This window comes from Sordaria macrospora, chromosome 2, assembly GCF_033870435.1.
Source record: "Sordaria macrospora chromosome 2, complete sequence".
NCBI classification, from domain to species: Eukaryota; Fungi; Ascomycota; class Sordariomycetes; order Sordariales; family Sordariaceae; genus Sordaria; species Sordaria macrospora.
Window position 1 is genome coordinate 113,548 of NC_089372.1, and position 20,187 is coordinate 133,734.

The 20,187-nt window shown below is 52.4% G+C and overlaps 7 protein-coding genes across 7 annotated transcripts; 5 read left to right on the forward strand and 2 right to left on the reverse strand.

Annotated features, from left to right (window-relative positions):
- Nucleotides 1-17: 17 nt before the first annotated feature.
- Nucleotides 18-2,831, forward strand: SMAC4_06920 (uncharacterized protein). Its single transcript, XM_066090536.1, has 3 exons — nucleotides 18-988; nucleotides 1,041-1,994; nucleotides 2,087-2,831. The coding sequence occupies exons 1-3, from the start codon at nucleotides 803-805 to the stop codon at nucleotides 2,666-2,668; spliced, it is 1,722 nt and encodes a 573-aa protein (XP_065945961.1). The 5' UTR covers nucleotides 18-802; the 3' UTR covers nucleotides 2,669-2,831.
- Nucleotides 2,832-2,856: 25 nt separating this feature from the next.
- Nucleotides 2,857-4,197, reverse strand: SMAC4_06919 (uncharacterized protein; the record flags this gene model as incomplete). The annotated part of the gene is made up of 1 exon (XM_003344562.1): nucleotides 2,857-4,197. One exon carries the CDS (start codon nucleotides 4,195-4,197, stop codon nucleotides 2,857-2,859), a length of 1,341 nt encoding a protein of 446 aa, XP_003344610.1.
- A 2,528-nt stretch (nucleotides 4,198-6,725) lies between these two features.
- Nucleotides 6,726-7,136, forward strand: SMAC4_06918 (uncharacterized protein; the record flags this gene model as incomplete). The annotated part of the gene is made up of 1 exon (XM_003344561.1): nucleotides 6,726-7,136. The coding sequence occupies one exon, from the start codon at nucleotides 6,726-6,728 to the stop codon at nucleotides 7,134-7,136; it is 411 nt and encodes a 136-aa protein (XP_003344609.1).
- Nucleotides 7,137-7,670: 534 nt separating this feature from the next.
- On the reverse strand, nucleotides 7,671-7,976 carry SMAC4_06917 (uncharacterized protein; the record flags this gene model as incomplete). The annotated part of the gene is made up of 1 exon (XM_003344560.1): nucleotides 7,671-7,976. One exon carries the CDS (start codon nucleotides 7,974-7,976, stop codon nucleotides 7,671-7,673), a length of 306 nt encoding a protein of 101 aa, XP_003344608.1.
- Nucleotides 7,977-8,571: 595 nt separating this feature from the next.
- Nucleotides 8,572-10,063, forward strand: SMAC4_06916 (uncharacterized protein). Its single transcript, XM_003344559.2, has 3 exons — nucleotides 8,572-8,864; nucleotides 8,982-9,104; nucleotides 9,175-10,063. The coding sequence occupies exons 1-3, from the start codon at nucleotides 8,696-8,698 to the stop codon at nucleotides 9,678-9,680; spliced, it is 798 nt and encodes a 265-aa protein (XP_003344607.1). The 5' UTR covers nucleotides 8,572-8,695; the 3' UTR covers nucleotides 9,681-10,063.
- Nucleotides 10,064-14,601: 4,538 nt separating this feature from the next.
- SMAC4_06915 (uncharacterized protein) lies at nucleotides 14,602-15,267 on the forward strand (the record flags this gene model as incomplete). The annotated part of the gene is made up of 1 exon (XM_003344558.1): nucleotides 14,602-15,267. The coding sequence occupies one exon, from the start codon at nucleotides 14,602-14,604 to the stop codon at nucleotides 15,265-15,267; it is 666 nt and encodes a 221-aa protein (XP_003344606.1).
- A 2,058-nt stretch (nucleotides 15,268-17,325) lies between these two features.
- On the forward strand, nucleotides 17,326-18,925 carry SMAC4_06914 (uncharacterized protein; the record flags this gene model as incomplete). The annotated part of the gene is made up of 2 exons (XM_003344557.1): nucleotides 17,326-17,405; nucleotides 17,464-18,925. 2 exons carry the CDS (start codon nucleotides 17,326-17,328, stop codon nucleotides 18,923-18,925), a joined length of 1,542 nt encoding a protein of 513 aa, XP_003344605.1.
- Between the last annotated feature and the right edge of the window lie 1,262 nt (nucleotides 18,926-20,187).

Genomic DNA, 20,187 nt, shown 5'->3' on the forward strand with positions numbered 1-20,187 from the left:
TTCATTACCACTCAGCCCTGAGAGATCCGAGGTGATGAGGCTTGAAAAACCGAAACAAGAGCCGCAACACATCTTTCAGCAATCACAACCTCGGCGTATTCCCCCATTGCAACTCTCCCGCCTTTCACCTCTCCCCAGCAGGCCTCAGCAAGTGCTCGCTCCTCACCAACACCAAGCCAAGCCCGCGTCTTATCCCAAAGCAGAACATATTCAACGCCCTTTCCGGCTATCATTCGTTGATCAAGTCCTACCCCAACACTCATCACGAATAACCATCCATAAAATCATTATCAGCGTGGTATCTGAGTGGGATACTTTATCTGCAGAGTGGGAGGACTAGACCTCCTTCAGGAACTATCCCCAGGCTATCCAGCCTATCCAGCCTCTCAATGGAAGCCAAGATAAGCTTAAACTAACCGACCCATCACGGTCATGTTGGGGTCGAGTGTTCTTGAAGGGGGGTTGTGAGTGGCTGCTGATTTCCATGTTTCAAGGTTGAGTTATCTTCAAAGACATGTGCTTTTCTCTTCCCTTTTCTTCTTCTTCGCTTCTCCTTCCCTCCTTCTCTCTGCTTTTATCCAGCCATCTTCAGGTCAAAATCGCGGAATCTGTTCACATGGAAACCAGCGTTACACCGCCGATAGTAACTGGAAGTCGGTTACATCACCTTTGAACATCAAGTGTTCCATTGCTTTCGTCTACCGACTTTTACATTTTTACTATACATTCTTTTGTCTTGTTCATCTGACTCGACAGGATCTCATCCTCGAGGCCACTTCTAGCCTCATATACAACAGTCAAGATGGGCACTCATGATCCCATATCCTCCATCCAACCCGACCTGGAGCAACCCTCTCACGTCGGTGGCAATGGCAGCGATGGCAACAACGAACTCGACGAAGACCGTCTCGCCCAGTTCGGCTACAAGCAAGAACTCAACCGCGACTGGGGCCTAGCTCACAACTTTGGCGTATCCTTTTCCATCATCGTCAGTCTCCTTCACCCACTCCCTTCACTCATCCCCTACTAACAAAAAGCAGTCCGTCATCACAGGCCTAACCACCCTCTTCTCCTACGGCCTCTCCACCGGCGGTCCAGCCGTCATGTCCATCTCCTGGATCGTCGTCTCCTTCTTCACCCTCCTCGTCGCCATCGCCATGGCCGAAATCGTTTCCGCTATCCCCACCTCCGGCGGCCCTTACTTCTGGAGTGCCATGCTCGCTCCCCCCTCGTGGTCTCCCTTCCTAGCCTGGCTCACAGGCTGGTTCAATCTATTAGGTCAAGTCGCCGTCACGACGGGAATCACCTTCGGACTAGCGGGCCTCATCTCTACAGCCATCACGGTCAAGAGCCCGGACTACGAACAGACGGCTGCCAAGACCATAGGCATCTATGCCGCGTTGTTGGTCAGTCATGGCGTGGTCAACACGTTCGGCGTCAAGGGGCTGCGGTTCCTAAATAATGTCAGCATCGTGCTGCATAGCGCGGGGATCACGGCGCTTTGTATTGCTGTTTTGGCCAAGGCGCCCAAACTCCAGTCAGCCAAGTTTGTGTTTGGGACGTACCACGATGGAACAGCGGCCGAGGAAGGGGTAGAGGGGTGGGGACAGCGCGCTTCACCGGCGTATGTGGTCCTCTGCGGTGCTTTGCTGTCGCAGTATACACTCACTGGTTTCGACGCGAGTGCTCATCTGAGCGAGGAGACCAAGAAGGCGAGTTGGTCTGCGCCGATTGGCGTGGTGAGCTCTGTTGGGTTCAGCTCCCTTTTTGGTTTCTTTGTGCTTATGGCTTTTCTTTTTTCGATCCAGGACTTTGAGAGGGTTTTGGATAGCAGGTATGGACAGCCTGTGCTGCAGATATTTGTAGATGTTGCCGGTGAGGATGGCGCGCTGGTGTTGTTTAGCTTGATCATGGTTTGTGTTTGGCATTGTGGGCTGTTTAGCATGACGAGTAATTCGCGCATGATGTTTGCTTTTGCGAGGGATAGGGGGATTGTGAGTCTTTCTTCCTTTTCTCATTATCCCCTCTCTTCTACCTTTTCCACTTCCCTTCTTTGGCCGAATATGTACAATACTGACAGAAACAGCCCACATTCTTCCACCAAGTCGACGCCCGCTTCAAGTCCCCCATCCGCGCCGTCTGGCTCGCCGCCTTCCTCTCTTTCATCCTCGCCCTCCCCTCTCTCGGGTCCGAAGTCGCCTTCGCAGCCGCCACCTCCATCGCCACCATCGGTCTCTACCTTTCCTACGGCCTGCCCATCCTCATCGGGCTCTTCTGGCACAAGAACTTTACCGCCATGAAAGGCCCCTTCAACCTCGGCGCTTTATCTCGTCCCATCGCTGGCGCTGCATGCTTGTGGATTTGCTTCATCACTGTGGTGTTCTGCTTACCTACTGCTAACCCTGTTACCAGCCAGACGCTGAATTATACCGTGGTGGCGGTGGGGATTATTGCTGTTGGTGCGATCGGGTCGTGGGTGGTCTGGGCGAGACGGTGGTTTACGGGCCCGGCGGCCGAGGTGGCGGAGGCGATGAGGTTAGGGATTGATGTTACGGAACCGGGGGCTTTGGAGAGGAAGGAGAAGGAGGCGTTGGAGGGGGCCAGGATGGAGAATGAAAGGGAACGGAGAGAAAGGGAGGAGAAGCAGGCGCCTGCTCTTAGTGGGTAGGTGGTTATGCGATTGAAGTATCGTAGGTATCTTATCAACGGAACTTCTTTGAAGGAAGGAAATAGCACTCATTCCATTTTGACTTGCTATCATCATCCTGCGGTCCACCAAGAGGATCACCACCATCGCGGTCCTCATCCTCGCCCCCCACCCTCCCCCCTCCAACCTCCCTCACCATTTGTCCCCCCTCAAAACTCACCCCTAACCAAATCAACAGTAGCACAATGAAACGATCCCCCCAAGCTATTCACATGTCTAAACGGCAACCTAACCACTTCCATCCCAAACTCGCTCTCCAACCACTTCGCAAACCTTTTCTGTTTTGCCTCAACCACAATCGTCTTCTCATCAATACTCAGCGCATTGAGAACCAGCCATTTGGAACACATGTACATTGGCGGGTCATCATCCTCCTCCTCCTCCTCCTCTTTGTCTTCGTCTTCATCCTCCTCCCCCTCCTCTTCATCCTCCCCTTCCTCCTTTTCTTCACCTTCCTCCTCGGGATCCTCTTCATCTTCGACCTCAGGATTCCAAGGCAAAGCCCTCAACTCCCACCCCCTAAAAACCTCGTGCCGTCTTAGTTCCTCCTCCGTGACTCTCAAAGGACAATAAACCAGTAATCCCTGACGTAAAGGCAGGATGGTAGCGTCTATGTGCATCGCGTGGTCATCTGTGGTGTTTAGCAGTTCGACTGTGTATGGAGAGGGTAATACTGCGCGCAAGTAGTCGACGCCCTTTTGGTTGGTCACGTTGGAGAGTTGCCCGATTAGTGTGTGGCCGAAACGGAGGAAGTCTGCGCAGTCGAAGGCGGGGCGGGTGTTGGTTATTGCCCATTTTTGGGGTTGGGGGCTGGGGATGGGGGTGGTGGTAGAGGTAGAGGTGGCGCCATGATCCAGAAGGCCGTCGTAAATGGTATCGTGTCCTATAATCCTGGGGGCTCTACAGATTCGTAACCCCTCTTCTTTTCCATCCCCTTCCATAATCCCCTCCTCCTCCTCCTCATTTATCAAATCCTCCAAAAACCCACCCCAAGCACTTTCCACCTCTCCTCTCCTACACCCCCAAGCAAAACACGCCTCCACCACCATCCTCCCCACAACCATCAGTCCATCCCTTGGCATTGCACCCGTATATCCTCCCCTCCCTCCATTTGCCTGGTCCCAATTTACCAGTCTCGGTCTGTACACCTTGATGCCAAACCTTTCCGTCATTACTTGGGCGAAATTGTCCAGTTCGGCGTCGGCTTTGGCGATGATGGAGGCTGGGAAGGTGTGGTAGGGACGGAATTCGGAGAGGTAAGCAGGGGACATGGTTGCGCGCATCATGTGTGCGGGTTCGGAGGGGAAGAGTGAGTGAGAGGCGCGGCCGATTAGGAGGGCGTGGAGGGGGGACCATTCGTTTGAGGCGGAGATTGTTGGGATTTTGTTCAAGGTGGTGGTGGTGGCGGTGGTGGTGGGTTTGTCCTCTGGGGACGTGGTGGACGCCTGAAGGGGCGTGTTGCAGGACGGTGTGGCCTCTTTGAGGATCATCTTGTGATGCTTTTGTGCGTGCTGGCTTTGGATGTATGTGCTGGGTCAAGTTGTTGTCTAGGTAGTGAGTTGAATGTAGAGGTATCGGGGTCGGACTCCTTTTGCTCAGCTCAGGGCTTGCGGCGACTTATATGTCGAAGAGGCCATGTTCAAGCAACCGACTTGATACCGTGATGAAGTTGAGGAATTCCGTGCCTCTGAGTTGACCATCCTCTCCCAGCGCCATTTGTTGTCCAGGCCGCCGCCACTCCATTACTCATACCATCTTTTTAGCCAGTCGGGGCCACGTATACCATCTCGGACTCAAATCAGCTTGTTCCTCACAAGAAACCACCAAGCCCCCAACCTATCACTTCCAAACAGAGGGTATATGCAATTTCCCCATCCCACAGTCACGAGAAGGCGGAATGGCACCTTGTGGAATTTGACGTCGTACAACTCCTTACCCGCGATTCTCAAACACTCAATTTGGTAATAGAAATTCGGTAAACCTGTCGATGGGGGATACCATCTAGTAATATGTCTCACGAAAGACCTAGAGATCTGCCTGTTCGGAATGATAGGAATACACTGCATTTGTTGCGTCGTCCTCTCTGGCCTTGTGGGGGTTGGTCGTCCTCGGAAGTTTACCCGATCTTTGTCTCACCTCGCGGGTCGGTCCGGTCCTGTCGGCTTTCGGATGTAGAGGTAAGGAAGGGAAGGCCATTGGCTGTTTCTTCACGCCTCATTCGGGAAGAGTCGAGCAGGTATTTGCGGGAAGGATGGCAGACTGTGTTTCTATGCCAGATGTTGTGGGACGTTGGCCTTTTAGCTGCTACTGTTGGTTTCAGAGTTCAGAAGACGGGAGCGGGTGCTCGATAGTCCTGCGACGTGCGCCTTCAAGGCCTCCTGGAGTCCTGGTTATGATGGGCAAGAGCATGAACAAAGGCTGCGAAAAACAAGCAAGAACAAGAAGTGAAAGAAGACACTAAGCTGCTGCAATTGATGGAAGTCAACAAAGACGTGCAAAGGCCGAATTTCCAACCCAGCCTGGCCGATTGCAGGCTCGTTTGCAAGAAAGAAACCAAAAAAAGTGACGGTCCGACCACCTCTCCCGCCCCCTCCAAAAACAGCAAAAAACAACAACCGCTCATCCAGATGGTATCAGCAATTCACCGTTCAAATTAATTCAATACCACATAGATATCCTTCCTTCCCCACCGACTGGAGCGTTCCCAGATACCATATAGGTAGACCGGCTACTAGGTAGGTAATGTGTGCGGTGACCCCTTTTCGTGTCTTCGCACAAACCAACCGTTCCCGATCCGGACAGAGAATGAGTTTTGGAAACTCAAACGGTAGACCACTGTGCCATCTGACCAAGCGGTTGTTGTTGGAAGGAGGGGCTGGCTGGGGCCCTTATATGGTCGTTAGTGACGGGAGGGGCCGCGGGACCAAGGGGGTTGAGGGGGGTTGATATCGGATAAAGAATGGAAGGACTGGAGGGGCAATGTGAGGTGGAATTGGAAGTATGTGGAAGGTACCCTTCCTATGTCTTGTTGCTCTCCCTTCGCCCGCGGCTGCTTCCACTTGAGCTCTTGATACGTTCTCCATCTTCAACTCGTTCGTCACCCTCAGAACTGTGACGAACATGCGCCAAAGCCCCTCACGGACTGTCGACCCTCAAACTCGCTTTGTCCGTCTTCTTGGCCCCAGTTCAAGCCAAGACATGGAATGCGAAGTCAGTGAGGCACCGAGAAAGGTCTCTACCTCCTTGCCATGACACTTCCAAACTGCGGAAATGAGAGGACTGTTGATGCGCTGGAGACCGGGGACGTCGATATCAACGAAGGATGGAACTTGGCGTTTGGCTGATGTGGAGGAAGCAACGGGCGTAGTTGGTACCTCTAGCATCTTGCTATTGCGTAGGGGTGTTTCGTTGTCCTAGTGCTGATGATGGATGGGATGAATGCATTTGCCAACGAAGATGTCCGGCAATGATGTGTTGGCTCCTCGCCATGACGTTTACTTCGTTCATGGCCGGCCGATGTTGTTGACGAGAGCGAGTACGTTGGCTTGGAAGGTTTTGTCGGCAGTGATTGCAAAGAGAACCTGTCGCATCAGTTAATGGCGTTTTCCAAACGAAGATATGATGTTGGCGACATACCTCGTTCCATTCCCCGTTCTTCCAATCCCATACCGGTGCAGTTGTGTAGTTGGTAGACTATGAAACCCAAAACACCAACACAAGTCAATGTCAGCAAACGGCGACGTCCTCACGAAGTGTCAACCTCCATCACCGATTGTGACGAGTCCCTTCCTTCGTGCCATGTTCGATAGCAGTTGCCCATCTTCGTGAATCCCATATAAGGAGTCCCGGTACGCCCCTTCCTGCTACTCTCGGACTCATCATCACACTGCACCGCACCGCATCGCAACCACTTCGACTTCCACTTTCCACCACTGAAGTCTTACCAAACCTACAGCTTGACAACCAAAACCACCGAATCAACATCCATTTACCACCCAACACTCACCAGACCATCAAAATGATCTTCAACATCACCACCCCCACCGCCTTCAGCGAGCCCATTCCCACGGTTCCCAGCAAGCCCATCCCCACCGTGTCCAGCAAGCCGGTCCCCTCCAAGCCCAGCAACCAGCCCGAGCCTGAGCCCGAGGACGCTTTCGAGTTCGAGTTCGCTCCCTACGCCTTTGGCGACCCCATTCCCGACGTTCCCAGCAAGCCCATTCCCACGGTGCCCAGCAAGCCCATTCCCAACAAGCCCTCCAACAAGCCCGAGGAGGATGAGCTTGATGGTTCCGTCCCCTTCCACACTTTCGGCGAGCCGATCCCCTCGGTCCCGAGCGCGCCTATTCCTACTGTGCCCAGCAAGCCGGTTCCTACCAAGCCTGGTGCTAAGCCTACTGATGAGGATACGGATCTTGAGGATGAGTAAGGGACTAAGTGAGGAGGGGTAAAGGTAGAGGGTTCCTGGCATAACGGATTGAGTTGGAGCACAAGAAGAGCGGAAAGGTGGCAAAGACAGCAGGTTGAAATAAAGGAAAGGAGGAATAGAAACGAGGAAGAGAGGGCGGACGGATAGGGAAAATTGCGTCACTGATGGAAACCTGGATGAATCGCGGTATCGTTTGAAAGATGGAACGATGGAATGCATTGGAATCGAATATCTGGAGGAAAACATGGAAAGTATGGAAAGACTTGAAAGTGCATTGATTTGAGGACCTAAGCAAGATAAGAAGTGCATAAGCAATCATGATCGTCATCATCATCAATGGAAAGCTTTTCTGTTGCCCATATGCATGTTCAGCATGTGGCAAAGGCTCGTGGAATCCGATCATGTCCATGAAAGCACATCGCCAACATCATCAGAGGTTGATCTGTGACCCATAGGTTCTTTGTCAGTGGCACTATCCTCCTATACAATTAGGTGAAGGGAAAGACAACTTACCATGCGCTCAACAGCTTTCATTCACTCCTCATTCTTAGACACGGCCTCCCTCTTCCACCACGCAGTCCGATTGATCATATCCGTTGATTGTTCATCTTCCTTCTCAGAACCGCGCTTCCACCAGAGAGTCCTGTTGATCATATCGGTAGACTGCTTATCACCGTCGGCGTCTTCGCGCTTCCACCAAATGACTTTGTTGGTCAAGTCGGTGGATTGTCCGCCCTGGATGTCTTCGACATCGCGACTAGTGGGGGCCACAGGAGGGATGGCAGCTGCTTGGGCAACACCCAAAAGTGTGATGACGGCGAGGGTTTTGGTGAGTTGCATGTTTGGTGGTTCCTGATGGTGGGCTTGGGACTGTGAGCTTGGAAAAGATGATGATGGTGATGATGTCTTCACCATTTTCTGAAGTCTCGCCCGTCCTTTATACCCATATTCCGTGACAAGACAAAAAACGGGTCTGCGGCTCTTGATCCGCCTTCATATTCGTGAAACGCGCAACACTATCAGAATGCGGGGTGATCAACGCCATCAGCACCACCGTAACCGCGTACGTCTTCCTTCGAACACAAAGGGAAGGTGTAGAAGCCCGTTACGACAGCACTTTGAGGTAATGGTGCCTCGCAATCAACGACCCGTCGGTGAGATTCCTTCAATATCGAAATTACCCTATCCCAGGTCCGGAGCCGTGAGGGGTAGAACCTCCGTCAGCAACTGTTGGTGATGATGCGCATGAAGATGGTGGAAGTCGAACAGGGCTGAGCAGCGCGACACGAATGTTGTGCGCTAATGTGGAAGGAGGTAAGCTCTCGGTAATATGGAGTGAGATTTTAGACCCCAACGGCGCTACATGAATGACGACTAGCAGACTCCCCGGTATAAACTCCGGCGGTGACAATAACTGAATCATCTGCGCGGGATGATGGCTTGCAAGCTCTCTTGCCTAGATATCAACTTGACGGAAAACAAGTGCTCTTCTCCCACTCGGGAGGATTGTTCAGTGTCTTGCTCGAGAGTATCCTCAGAATAACTCTCGATCAAGCACTATGGCTTGGAAAAGCCCGCCCAAGGCCTCAGATGAGGAACGCCTCCTCCAGCAAACAGACGAAGAAGACAGCAGTTCTTTCGGAGAACCACCAAGACATAGCGGCTCATCAATATGGCTTTGGCTTTCTCTAACCTTGAACGCGACACTCGTCGGCGCGTTGGCAATCGGTTGGTTCCGCAAGATATCAACTCAATGCTTAGGGCGATGCATTCCCAACCCGGTGTACAGTCTGTCACCCTTCCTCAATCTCTCAACTCGATCACCTGACTGACAAAATGCAATAGCACCCGCCGACGATGTGATCTCATACAAGACTGTTGTCTTCCACAGCGGCATACACCTTGACAAGACCGAATACCAAGGGTCATCAGACGAGGTCAACGTCAATTGGGAAGCCTTGTACAACAGTAAGAGGCCTCTCTGTCTCATTCAGACCGGGTGCGATTTCCAAGGTCAAGACACATCTAACACTCGCAGACATGTCCCTCTCGCTCATTTCTCCATCCTCCGCCTCCAAGCTCATCAACAAAACCACCCATCTCTCTGGTGACCCTCAATCCTACGTGATTCAGCTAGCCGTCTTTCACAACCTCCACTGCCTCAACATGGTCCGCAAGCTCTTGTATCCATCCAAGTACCCCAGCCCCATCCATCTCTCTCACTCCCAACCTCACGAGCGCTCTCAGCACGAACACTCCCACTCCCAGACCTCTTATGAAGAGGAGGTTATCCACCTAGAGCACTGCATCGAAGGCATCAGGCAGTCATTGCAGTGCTCAGCAGATACCAGTGCCTTGTTCTGGGAATGGAGTGAAAGGAGACAGATGATGGTGGGCAACACAGGGACAACGCATACGTGTAGGGATTGGGAAAAGGTCAGGGAGTGGGGGTTGGGGCATCAGACTGGGATGTACTTTGATCCGTATGTGAAGGTGGAGGGGGCACCGGTGAGGGATGATTCTATCGAGTTTGATGATGCTTGATACCTTGGGTTTGCGGGTTAGAGGGTCCAAGGGTCTTGGGTACGGTGTTGCTATTGAGAGCAACAAGATCAACGAGTTCGATGTCTCATGCCGGCAGGCGTTATCATTGGCGGTATCGAGGTGTGTGAATGAGGTAACAAGGTAACAAGGTGTGAGCTGCTTCTCATTGGCCGGTCAGGATCACTTGATCACGCCGGGAAATGCTCAGGTTCCGAGAAGGCACAGAGAATGACGTTGCCAGAAAAATGCAAAAGAAATACCGTTTGAACTGCGACTCTCCTCCGAGACAGTCCGCCGCACTCTGCAGGTACAAACACCGAAAAATCCGTCAACGTTTCTTTGCAAATATGATCGTCGTCGATATTTGCCTGATATGGTTGGTGGGAGACGAGTGAGGGTGTCCAACCGTCGATCAAACAGCAGCTGGATCGGCGATGGCGTGCTGCACTAACAACTCCTGCGGGTGATTATGTGACTAACTGTTAGTCTCAGCACGTGTTGAATTGCCACCTTTTCGCAACCCTTCGGCGCAAGTCTCCCGTCTTGTCGGCTTGGTTGCCCGTGTCTTTGTGCGTTCCTCGTGCATGTTTCCGCGCGGGAAAAAAGGGAGATGGCCAGGAGAAGACGGGTGATGGTCCTCGCAGTCCGTCCGTCACATCAATGCTGCCATCCGAAGCGCGAAAGACCGGACTGGAGTGATCTGAGGAGAAAGGTGTCAGCCAAGAGCTGTCAAAATGTCATTTCCCCTTTGTCGGTATATGGCGGAAAAATGCTTCGCTTGTTCGATGTTGAGCTGAACAGAGAATGATATCGTTCATCGTCATATGGTGGCCGATCTTGCAACGCCGCAACGCGACAAAACGGGAGAGAAAAGAACGCTTGCCAACGTCGTCGCATTGAAGACTTTGCGATCCCCAAACAGATTTGCCATGAACGCCGTGCGGAGAAAAAAGAACCAAGACATGACCAAGAGTCCAAAAAAGAAACAAGTGCATGACCGATAAGCTAATCGCAAAAATCTAGACCAATGGCAGTTATGTCAGCAATTCGCAGCAACAAGTGCGGGCAGCCGCCTTCCCGACGTCATCCAAAAGATGCCCTACACTCTTGCCCTTTCAGTTCTTGCCTTCCAGTCTCACCCGTTGTTGCCCGTTCGGTTTCAAAAGAGGGGAAGTTGGATAATGAAAACAAAAAGTCGTCCAATTACCCCGCCGTGTGCCGAGATCATGCATGTCTTGTCCTTCGGCTTATGCTTCGAAGGGAAGGACTGAGGAAGTCTCTTGAAGTACCCTTTGTTGCCCCTCAAAGCCGCTTCCCTTTTTTCTTCGATCTGTTAGTGGCCTTAGTTAGCAAAAGATCCAAAATGCGTCATTGGAAGATGAGAATGGTTTGTTGAATTCGCATTGTAGCCCATTCATTGAACAGAAAGTGACAGTGGCTGTTTGCTCGCCGCCGTTCGTCTTCTCAGCGCCAGCTCAGCAACAGCGCCTCGAGATAAGGAAATTCCCTGCCACAGCTGACGAGAGAAATGCCGAGTTGTTCTCAGCCTCAAGGGGATGGCTGATGGCTGATGGCTGATGGCTGATGGCTGATGGCTGATGGCTGATGGCAGCGAGAGAGCCAAGTGATATCGAATGGCTTTGATCCCAACCGACGATAGTCTGCGCCTTTGATCCCAACTTGGCAAAGAGATCCGACCAAAAACTCTCATCGGCGAGATCCGTTCAGTCCCTCCACACCATTCAGGCCGGACGAATCTGACGATACTATCCCGTCCATATCACTGCAGTATCAGATTGGGCTTTTTGACAGGCTTCATCGAGAACAGACGGGACGGGATCAAATGTGACGGTTTGCCGGTCCAGCTCAGCCACTCGACGTCCACTCTTGTCCACACATGGATTGTTCAGGCACCGTCAAAGTCGCATTCGACAGCCTGAAGATATTGGCGCGTTATCGTGGTCGTTTTCCTGCGTTTATATTTGCCATTTGGGTTTGTCCAATTCGCCCAACCGAGACGTCTGTAATCTCCCCAAAAAGAGGTGACAATCTTAGCGCCCAAAAGGAGACACTGCACTGACAGCCGGAATTGCAACATTGCGATCATGTGAAGAAGAAGAAGAAGAAGAAGAAGAAGAAGAAGAAGAAGAAGAAGAAGAAGAAGAAGAAGCCATGAGACGAGTGATTTCTTTTTCATGTCCCGTCTCTTCTCTGATATCGAATCCCCCCGGGCTATATTGGGTCGTTCCATGCCATATGGGTGTTGCTGTCGGTCACCGCCAAGTACCTGTAACAGGACTGTGACCTACCAGGTCGGTATCCCTTGGCTTGTCTCAAGTGTTGTTCACCCACGACATAAACATCGTGTAGGTAGTGTAGGCGGCAAACCGCGGGCGACAGAGAGGACAAACGTCGACGTGGTGGTGAATCTTTGGCTGTCCGCATTTCGATGCCTGGTGAAGAACTGAAGATGTTGAAGAGAAACCAGGAAGAACCTGTTCCCCATCCAAGCGTCAACCGTCCAAGCCGCAATCCGCAAATCCTCAGAAGGCGGCGGACAATAATACCCCAAAATAATTGTTAAGGACCCACTGGCCATCTGACACCGACCCCAGTGCATTCGTTCATCTCCTTCACACATGCCCATTCATTTCTTGCTGTCAACGCTTGTGGTGAGAAATTGTCCAGACTTCTTTTCTTGGGTGTTCTTCATCTCCCATGCCCTACAAAGCTTGTTTGGACGTTTCGGTTCCTTCCGCCCGTCCCCAGCTTTTTCTACGTTTTCTGTTTTCACCTCAGGTTCTTATCAGCATTCAGCTCTCTCTCCCATAAAAACTCCGACTTGAATCCGTCAAGATGTGAAACCGCACTTATGGCCTCTCACCTTCTTTTTACAGTAAGTAGAGGCCCCAAAAAAACTGGCAACACCGCAATAGTTGGACTTTGTCGGTGAGCGGTGTGAGGAGTGAGCAGTGAAAGTGGAGGAAGGAACCAGCACTTGTGCAGGTACTACTTTGGACACTGTGGGGTTCGACTTGCCAGGTGGGGTAAGTGAAGCTCATTCGCGCCATTTTCCCTAACATCTCCGCCATCACTTTTTGGAGAGAGGGAACGGTGATGTGCAATTTCAGTCAGAGAGGAACGTCGATGAACAAGGGCCGGGACGACGATTCTTCTACGGATCTTCATCTATGCTGATCATTTGCTACTCCGTTTATCCATGGCTTCCATCTCACCCGAATCGCGAGACAACAATTTCTTCCACTTCCATTGCACGGCATCCCATCAATTTAACTAAAAAGCTGGGAATGGCTTCCCGTCTCCCGCTACCACCAATGGTAGGCGACACCAATGTAGGTACCAGGAGGTACATTAGCCCAGGGGCCGTGTCCATTCCCAAACGGCTGGCTATTGGCTGGAGACAAGCCCAAGTCTTTGGTCTCCTCATCAATGATCGAATCTCCCGTCCCCCGTCGCCGTCTACCGTCTTCCGACCCGGTAAGCTTTTTGCACTAGAAAACAAGGTCAAGGGGCTGGCCTCCTCCATCTGGAGCTTTCCGTCTTTTTGATAGACTAAATTAAATCTATGTGATTCGTGCAAGTAATAGCATGGAGGGTGCTCCGATACATGCTTCAACAAGTATTAATCCACACAGCTTCCCAGATTCCGATCACCTTCTTCGTTTCCCTATTCTCTTTCTTCCAACATAATCGTCAACTGATTATTATCAAAAGCCGGGTAGAAACACAGAATAGCCAGAGAGACAGTCGAGGTTACATTCAGTCGCATTAAACCAACATCCATTCATATCCACCTCTCCAACATCATCACAGCGCCCCACCACCCAACCAGAAGAACCAGGGCACCCAGGAATCTCTCTTTTACCGACATACAATCCAATTCCAAAGTACATAATCTACTCTCCAACCGAATCGAACGAAATCGGCAAGTTCCAAAAAAGACTGGGTTCCAGACCAGACCAACAAGAAGAAGGGTGACGACGGCTTGACGGAATTTCCATTATAAACCGCGAAGGTCTCGTACCACCCATCCAACTACATCCAAGCGAATCGAATCGCATTGAAGTGGAGGTTCCGAGTCGAAGCGAACCACACCGACCACACCATCAGCACAGCACTCAAGCAGCACTCACAACAAGCAGTCGCTGCCCGACGACGAATTGACAGTCGCTTTCCGAAGCACAGAAGCAAGTTGTATAAACAGAGGCCCGTTCGCCGTTTCAACTGAACTCTTCTTCATCAAAACTCCCGTCGACAGGTTTTCCGTGCGCGCACACACATACACACCGGACCACCACCGCCGATCAACAACACATCACCTACTGTCGATCAATCCATCCATCACATCACTGCCCCCCTTATCTCTTGCAACTTTTCTTCAACTCAAACGGTTGGGGCGAAAGCAACCAAGCTGAGAGAGATCAGAGAACGCACGGAAGAGAATCAGGCGAAACACGACTCGCGTTACACACAAACAAACAACAACACCAAGCCAAGCTATCCCCAAGCTACGCTCTCTCTACCTAGTAGCGCATCCCCAAATCTTGCCTCACCAATACGTCAGAACTACAACACTGGCCGCAAGGGAAAAAAAGGACAAAATCACCGAAGGCACCTCGTTCACCTCCGGTCGTTTCGAAACAACAATTCACACACAACAACAACAACGCCCGATGATCCGGCCATTTGCTGCTTTACCAACATCACCATCATCACCTTACTACAACGCAGCAGCAGCACAAGTGGAAGTAGTATCTCTGCAGACATCACATCCAGACCTGCACCGACAACAGCAATCACAACCTGCATACCGGTACCTTTGCCGATTACCACAACAACCGCAACAACCATAACTTAACCCCTTACAACCACCACCACACCACACCACAAGATCGCCAAAATGAACGCCTACATGGTCTCCCAATCCCACCAATCCTCCTCGCTCTCCTTCCACTCCCACTCCCACATGTCCAACATGCACTCCATGCCCGAACCCCCCTCCTCCATGTCCTCCCGCGGCACCGCCTACAACTACCATCACAACCGCGACGACCTCGCCCTGCAAACCTATCTCGCTCTGCACTCGCAACACGAATCTCTAGTCCAACACCTCGACGAACTCCGCCCTTCCAGCAGTCCTTCAACCTCCCCCACGCGCTCAGCGCCCCATTCGCATTCCGCCCACGGCCGCTCCTCGCCTCTCCCCCGCCAGCGTCAGCGCTCATCCGGTTTCGGACCAGGTAGCGCTTCCTCCGCATTCGGCAGTTCTTCGTCCCTGACTGGCTCCCTAGCTGGCTCCTCCTCGCTGGCTGGATCTTCTGCGATACTAGGTGTGGATGATGATCAGACGATGATGGCGGAGGAGGTGGCGCTGGAAGAAGCCAAGCTGTGCGATGTCAACGAGGGGATCAAGCGCACGTTGACGGAGCTGCTGAATTGCGAGGCGACGAGGGGGGAGGATAATAGGTTGTTTCGGGCGTGGGTACAGGGACGGTTGATGGAGGCGGAACGGGAGCTTAGGAGGGGGAGGAGGAGGAGGTCTGCGGGGAGTGCGTGCTCGGAGTAATTGAGAGGAGAGGAGAGGAGGTTTACGGATGCGATGGCATCTTGATCTGTGACAGCGGAAGCGGAAGCAGGACGGAGTTTGTCGCGGTAATATTACTGCTCGGCTACTGCTTCTGCGAGGTTCATCTGCAAGATTGTCACGGCGGCATCTTTGACGGATTGACAAAGTCTACATCGGGGAGCAGCTTGTTCCCCGTTTCTTTTTGGAGCGCCATTGTTGGCGGACCACATTTGTGTCTTGCATAGGCATTTACGACTTGCTTGCATCTTAGCTTGGAGTTTACGGATTTGTTTTGTCTTGTTATCTTGTTATCTTGTTTTTGTTCAAGTTACGCGAGTCTTCGAACTGGTTCTCTGGATACGATTTTCGAAGCCATTCCGACATTTCTCGGAAAACACCGGCCAGCCGGCCAGCAAATCTCAGGGTTGTCTCCGTCATGCGACATGACATCGACATTGCCAAATTCTATGGAACCCTCCTCAATTGGCATGGAGCTCACAGCTGGAGCAAACTGGAGCAAGCTGGAGCCATTTCGCTCCGCCCGCTGATCCGGGTTCGGGAAGCTTGCTGCTGACATGGCATGATTCGGGAAGTGGGAATGAATGGGCTGTGTCGCGAAATGGGGGAAACATGGGACAACCATGTTGCAGACTTGCAGCAGAGGGTCGGGTAATTTCGCCCTTGGCTATTGTCGCGACGATGTTCTATTTTCGGAATTCTTCGGCGGGGAGGAATCGAGCAGAATCACTGCAGTGCCCCTGGAGGAAGCATCATCAGTTCGGAGGAGGATTTTACAACCAACAGCATGTTATGGAATTTGGCAAGGGAAGGGGACGGATGGGAAAGAAGGGACAAACAAAAGGGAATTGAATGGGATGGGAAGAGTCGCATCACCTTGTCTCTGCATACGGACGGGCAGGCAACAAAACTTATTATTTGTTATTATTGTAATTTTTAGTGTTTGTTTGATTTCCGGTTTTCGATTAGCATCGGTTTGGCATTTTCAAATCTGGTTCTGGTTCCGGTTCTGGGAGGGCAGAAAGAAAGAATTGAAAGAAAGACAACAACAGAAAGTTTCAACCACCATTTTGGATCCACCATAGCTTCCTGTCTTTGACGTCGGTGAATTGGAATGATGGCTTCGTATAGGTATTGCTGCCGCCATGTCGACGCGCAGGTCGGCGATGCAGGGATGGTTTCAAGTTTCGACAACCCAATCCCGAGGACTGCATTCGAGATTATCGCCATGTCGGCGTGTCGCAGTTTGAGTGTTGCCGTCCAGTTCCGATCGCAGCCGCAGCCGCAGCCGCTGTCGCTGTCGCTGTCGCTGTCCGAGTGATCTCTGGAGTACCAAGAGACCAAGAGCCCTCAAGAGCCCCCAAGAGCCCCCAAGAGCCCAAGACCTGGAGAAAAGAAGGGAAGCGAGCCGACCGCCCGGTACTGTACCGGTAACGTGGTGGCATTTTCGTGATTGCGGAGTACTCCTGGTACTGTAGCGAGTTCTAGAGTCTAGACCATTTCCTTGGTGTTGTGATCTGGACCACCTCGAACGATGGACGGTAACGACGAAATCTGGAGACTGGTGCAGCGAAAGTGGAATGGAGGGTGGAATGTTCGGTGGAATCATGTCTCCCGGCATTGGGCCCTAACCCTGGCAGGCCTGGGATGCAAGTTGTCGGAACCGGTGAGGAAGGAAACTTGGCACGTGCTTTGGCGAAGGGGGTCACGTGTTTGCTTGCCATGAAAGATGAAGGAGCTTGGGCTAGTCTTGGATTTGAGGTCTTGCGGCAGGCAACTTTTCTCCAGTTGCAACGAACTGCCTGCCATCCAGAGTTGCGAACGTCACTGCGATTTGACATTGACATTGACATGCGCGAGACAGAACAGACGAAAGACGACGACAAGCAGATCCCATTCTCGATCTCGCATCAACGACCTACCTCGAGGACCACACAGCTCCGGCTTTATATACTGCCCCACAGTTGAGGGTCATCTTACTTATCGGTTCCGGCGCATGCGCACACGCTAAACCTCGACGCGACACCCACAACTGCCACCATGTCGGTCCTCCTCGAGACCAGCGTCGGCGACATTGTGATTGACCTTTTGGTCGATTACGCGCCCAAGATGTGCGAAAAGTCAGTACCCTCTGGTCTTCCCAATCAACTAATCACACACTAACCATACCACCAACAGCTTCCTCAAACTCTGCAAGGTCAAATACTACAACTTCTCGCCCGTCCACTCCATACAAAAGTCCTTCTCCTTCCAAACCGGCGACCCTCTCGGCCCCTTATCCTCCGAATCCGATGGCGGCCAGTCAATCTGGGGTCTCCTCTCCGGTGACCCCTCCGAAAAGACCTTCCCAGCTCTCTTCCACCCCAAACTCAAACACCTCGAGCGCGGCACCGTCAGCATGGCCACAGTGCCCCACCCTTCCGACCCCGACGCCCGCCTCGCCGGCTCCCAATTCATCGTAACCCTCGGCGACAACACCGACTACCTCGACGGCAAAGCCGCCATCTTCGGCAAAGTAGTCGAAGGCTTCGACGTCCTCGAGAAAATCAACGACGCCATCGTCGACGAGCGCGGCCACCCCCTAGTCGACATCCGCATCAAACACACCGTCATCCTCGACGACCCGTACCCGGACCCATCCGGCATGCGCGAGCCCAGCTCCTCACCACCACCTTCAAAGGCGCAACTAGCCACCGTCCGCATCGCCGAAGGCGAAGAGCTCCTCGACGTCGAAGCCAGCGAGGAAGCCGCCGCCGAAGCTGAACGTAAACGTCGCGAGCGTGAAGCCGCCGCACAAGCACTTACGCTGGAAATGATGGGCGACCTACCCTTTGCCGAAGTCAAGCCGCCGGAGAACGTGCTGTTCGTGTGCAAGCTGAATCCCGTGACAACAGACGAAGATCTGGAGCTGATTTTCAGCCGGTTCGGCAAGATCTTGAGCTGCGAGGTGATCAGGGATGCCAAGACGGGGGATAGTTTGCAGTATGCGTTTATCGAGTTTGAAGACAAGAAGAGCTGCGAGGAGGCGTACTACAAGATGGACTCGGTGCTTATTGATGATCGGCGGATTCATGTGGATTTCAGCCAGAGCGTTAGTAAGTTGAGTGATGTGTGGCGGTCGGAGACGAATACGAAGAGGAAGAGTGCGGCGAGGGGAGGAGGAGGAGGAGGAAGGGGTGGATGGGGTGGTGTCGATGAGTTGGAGAAGTGGAGGAAGTATAGGGATGAAGAGGTTGAGTGGCGGAATGATGAGAGTTATCAGATGGTGCATGGTGTGGAGGACTTGAAGGGGAGGCCAAGGCAAGATGGTGATAAGCCTCCTGCTAGACCAGACGTTGGTGGTCGTGACAGGTCAAGGTCAAGGTCTAGGGATCGTGATCGTGATCGTGATCGCAGACGCAGTAGGAGTCCTCCTCGAAGGGACAACCGTGACCGTCCTCGGGACGACCGTGACAGACGGCCGGGGCCAAGAGATGCTGACCACCGCCGCCGAGATGATCGAGACTCGGACCGCAGAGGAGACAGACGCGACCGTAGTCGTAGTCGTGACCGACACCGCGACCGCGACCGAGACTACAATGACAGGGACCGCAGAGACAGAGGTGGTAGAGGTGGTCGCGATGACTATAGGAGGAGGTAGGATAGAGGTAGGGCACAACACGCGAACTGCATTAGGGGATTATGATATCCATTGGATTCTATCTTTGTCATCGAACCCATCCCACCCCATATCCGTCTGCCAAACATACCTACCACCCTGGAAACACATACCCGGAAACTGCACATCCCATCTCGGAACCGAGATCTGCCCTGCCCTGCCCTGCCCTGGCTTGTTACAACCTGGCTGGCTGGCTGAATAGGGCTGACACATTCCATCCACCATGCTCTATGCAATAATGTTGGGCTACCACGACTTACTCAATACTCCATCACTTACGAGCTGCGAGCTGCGAGCTGCGAGCATCCTATTGTCTCGGACCTAACTCGAATGGTTGTCATTGACACGACTCGGACGGAGGCACGCACACATCTATCCGACGTCTCTTTCCATACACACATACTTTACCTATTTGGCCCCCGCGTTTCATATCGTCAATGCCACGGGCATGCCATGTTGCACTGCCCTTCCTACCGCCCGACTTACAGCACAAAGGACTATGGTAGTCTCGACAACCGACAACCGACAACCGACAACCGACAACCGCCGCCCGTCTTCCGATAGAAGGTTTTGTCTGGAGCTGTATGGCAGGTAGGTGTCTGCTGATGGATGGATCTATGGCCAATTGTCATTGAACTAGGTATCAATGCTCATCTTGCATCTTTTCTTTCTTGCCCGAAGCTCTTCGCCTCTTCAAAGTCATCACCGTTACACAGAGACTGAGAGACTGGTCGATAGCTAGCTCGGTATGACTTGCCCTGTTTTGGTAGAGGGAGGTGATTTGATGATCATAGTTCCACATTGTTCCACGTCAACTGCCTACACTACTTCTGCGCCAGGTTGCTAGGTTGCCAGGTTGCCAGGTGCCAACCAAGGTGCCAGCCAAGTCGTGTAGAGCAGTCAAGAAAAAGACCTGGGGGCAGGGGACGTATCAGATTATCAGCTCTGCTGGACTTCTCTCGTGCGTAGTAGGTTTTTGCTTGCTGCGGACACACAATCTTGGGGGAAAAGAATTGCGGCTCATCTTGCGGTGGTGTTGCGAATGACACTACACTGGACTTACACGACAGGGCCACGGCATGTTTACTCCGCCAGCGGCTCCTAAATATCACAACCTACTCTGTCGGTCACATTCCATTGCAGATAAATGTGAAAGGAAAGGGGAGAATTTGGGTGATACACGGTGTCACTGGCTCGAGGATCTGGTCTAGTCGTTGTGAAGCACCTTCTGAAGGTGTGGACTT

Coding starts and splice junctions, on each gene's coding strand:
- SMAC4_06920 (XM_066090536.1), top strand. CDS start 803: ATGGGCACTCATGATCCCATATCCTCCATCCAACCCGACCTGGAGCAA. Junction 989..1,040: donor GCGTATCCTTTTCCATCATC/GTCAGTCTCCTT, acceptor AACAAAAAGCAG/TCCGTCATCACAGGCCTAAC. Junction 1,995..2,086: donor TTGCGAGGGATAGGGGGATT/GTGAGTCTTTCT, acceptor TGACAGAAACAG/CCCACATTCTTCCACCAAGT.
- SMAC4_06916 (XM_003344559.2), top strand. CDS start 8,696: ATGGCTTGGAAAAGCCCGCCCAAGGCCTCAGATGAGGAACGCCTCCTC. Junction 8,865..8,981: donor CGTCGGCGCGTTGGCAATCG/GTTGGTTCCGCA, acceptor AAAATGCAATAG/CACCCGCCGACGATGTGATC. Junction 9,105..9,174: donor TTGGGAAGCCTTGTACAACA/GTAAGAGGCCTC, acceptor TAACACTCGCAG/ACATGTCCCTCTCGCTCATT.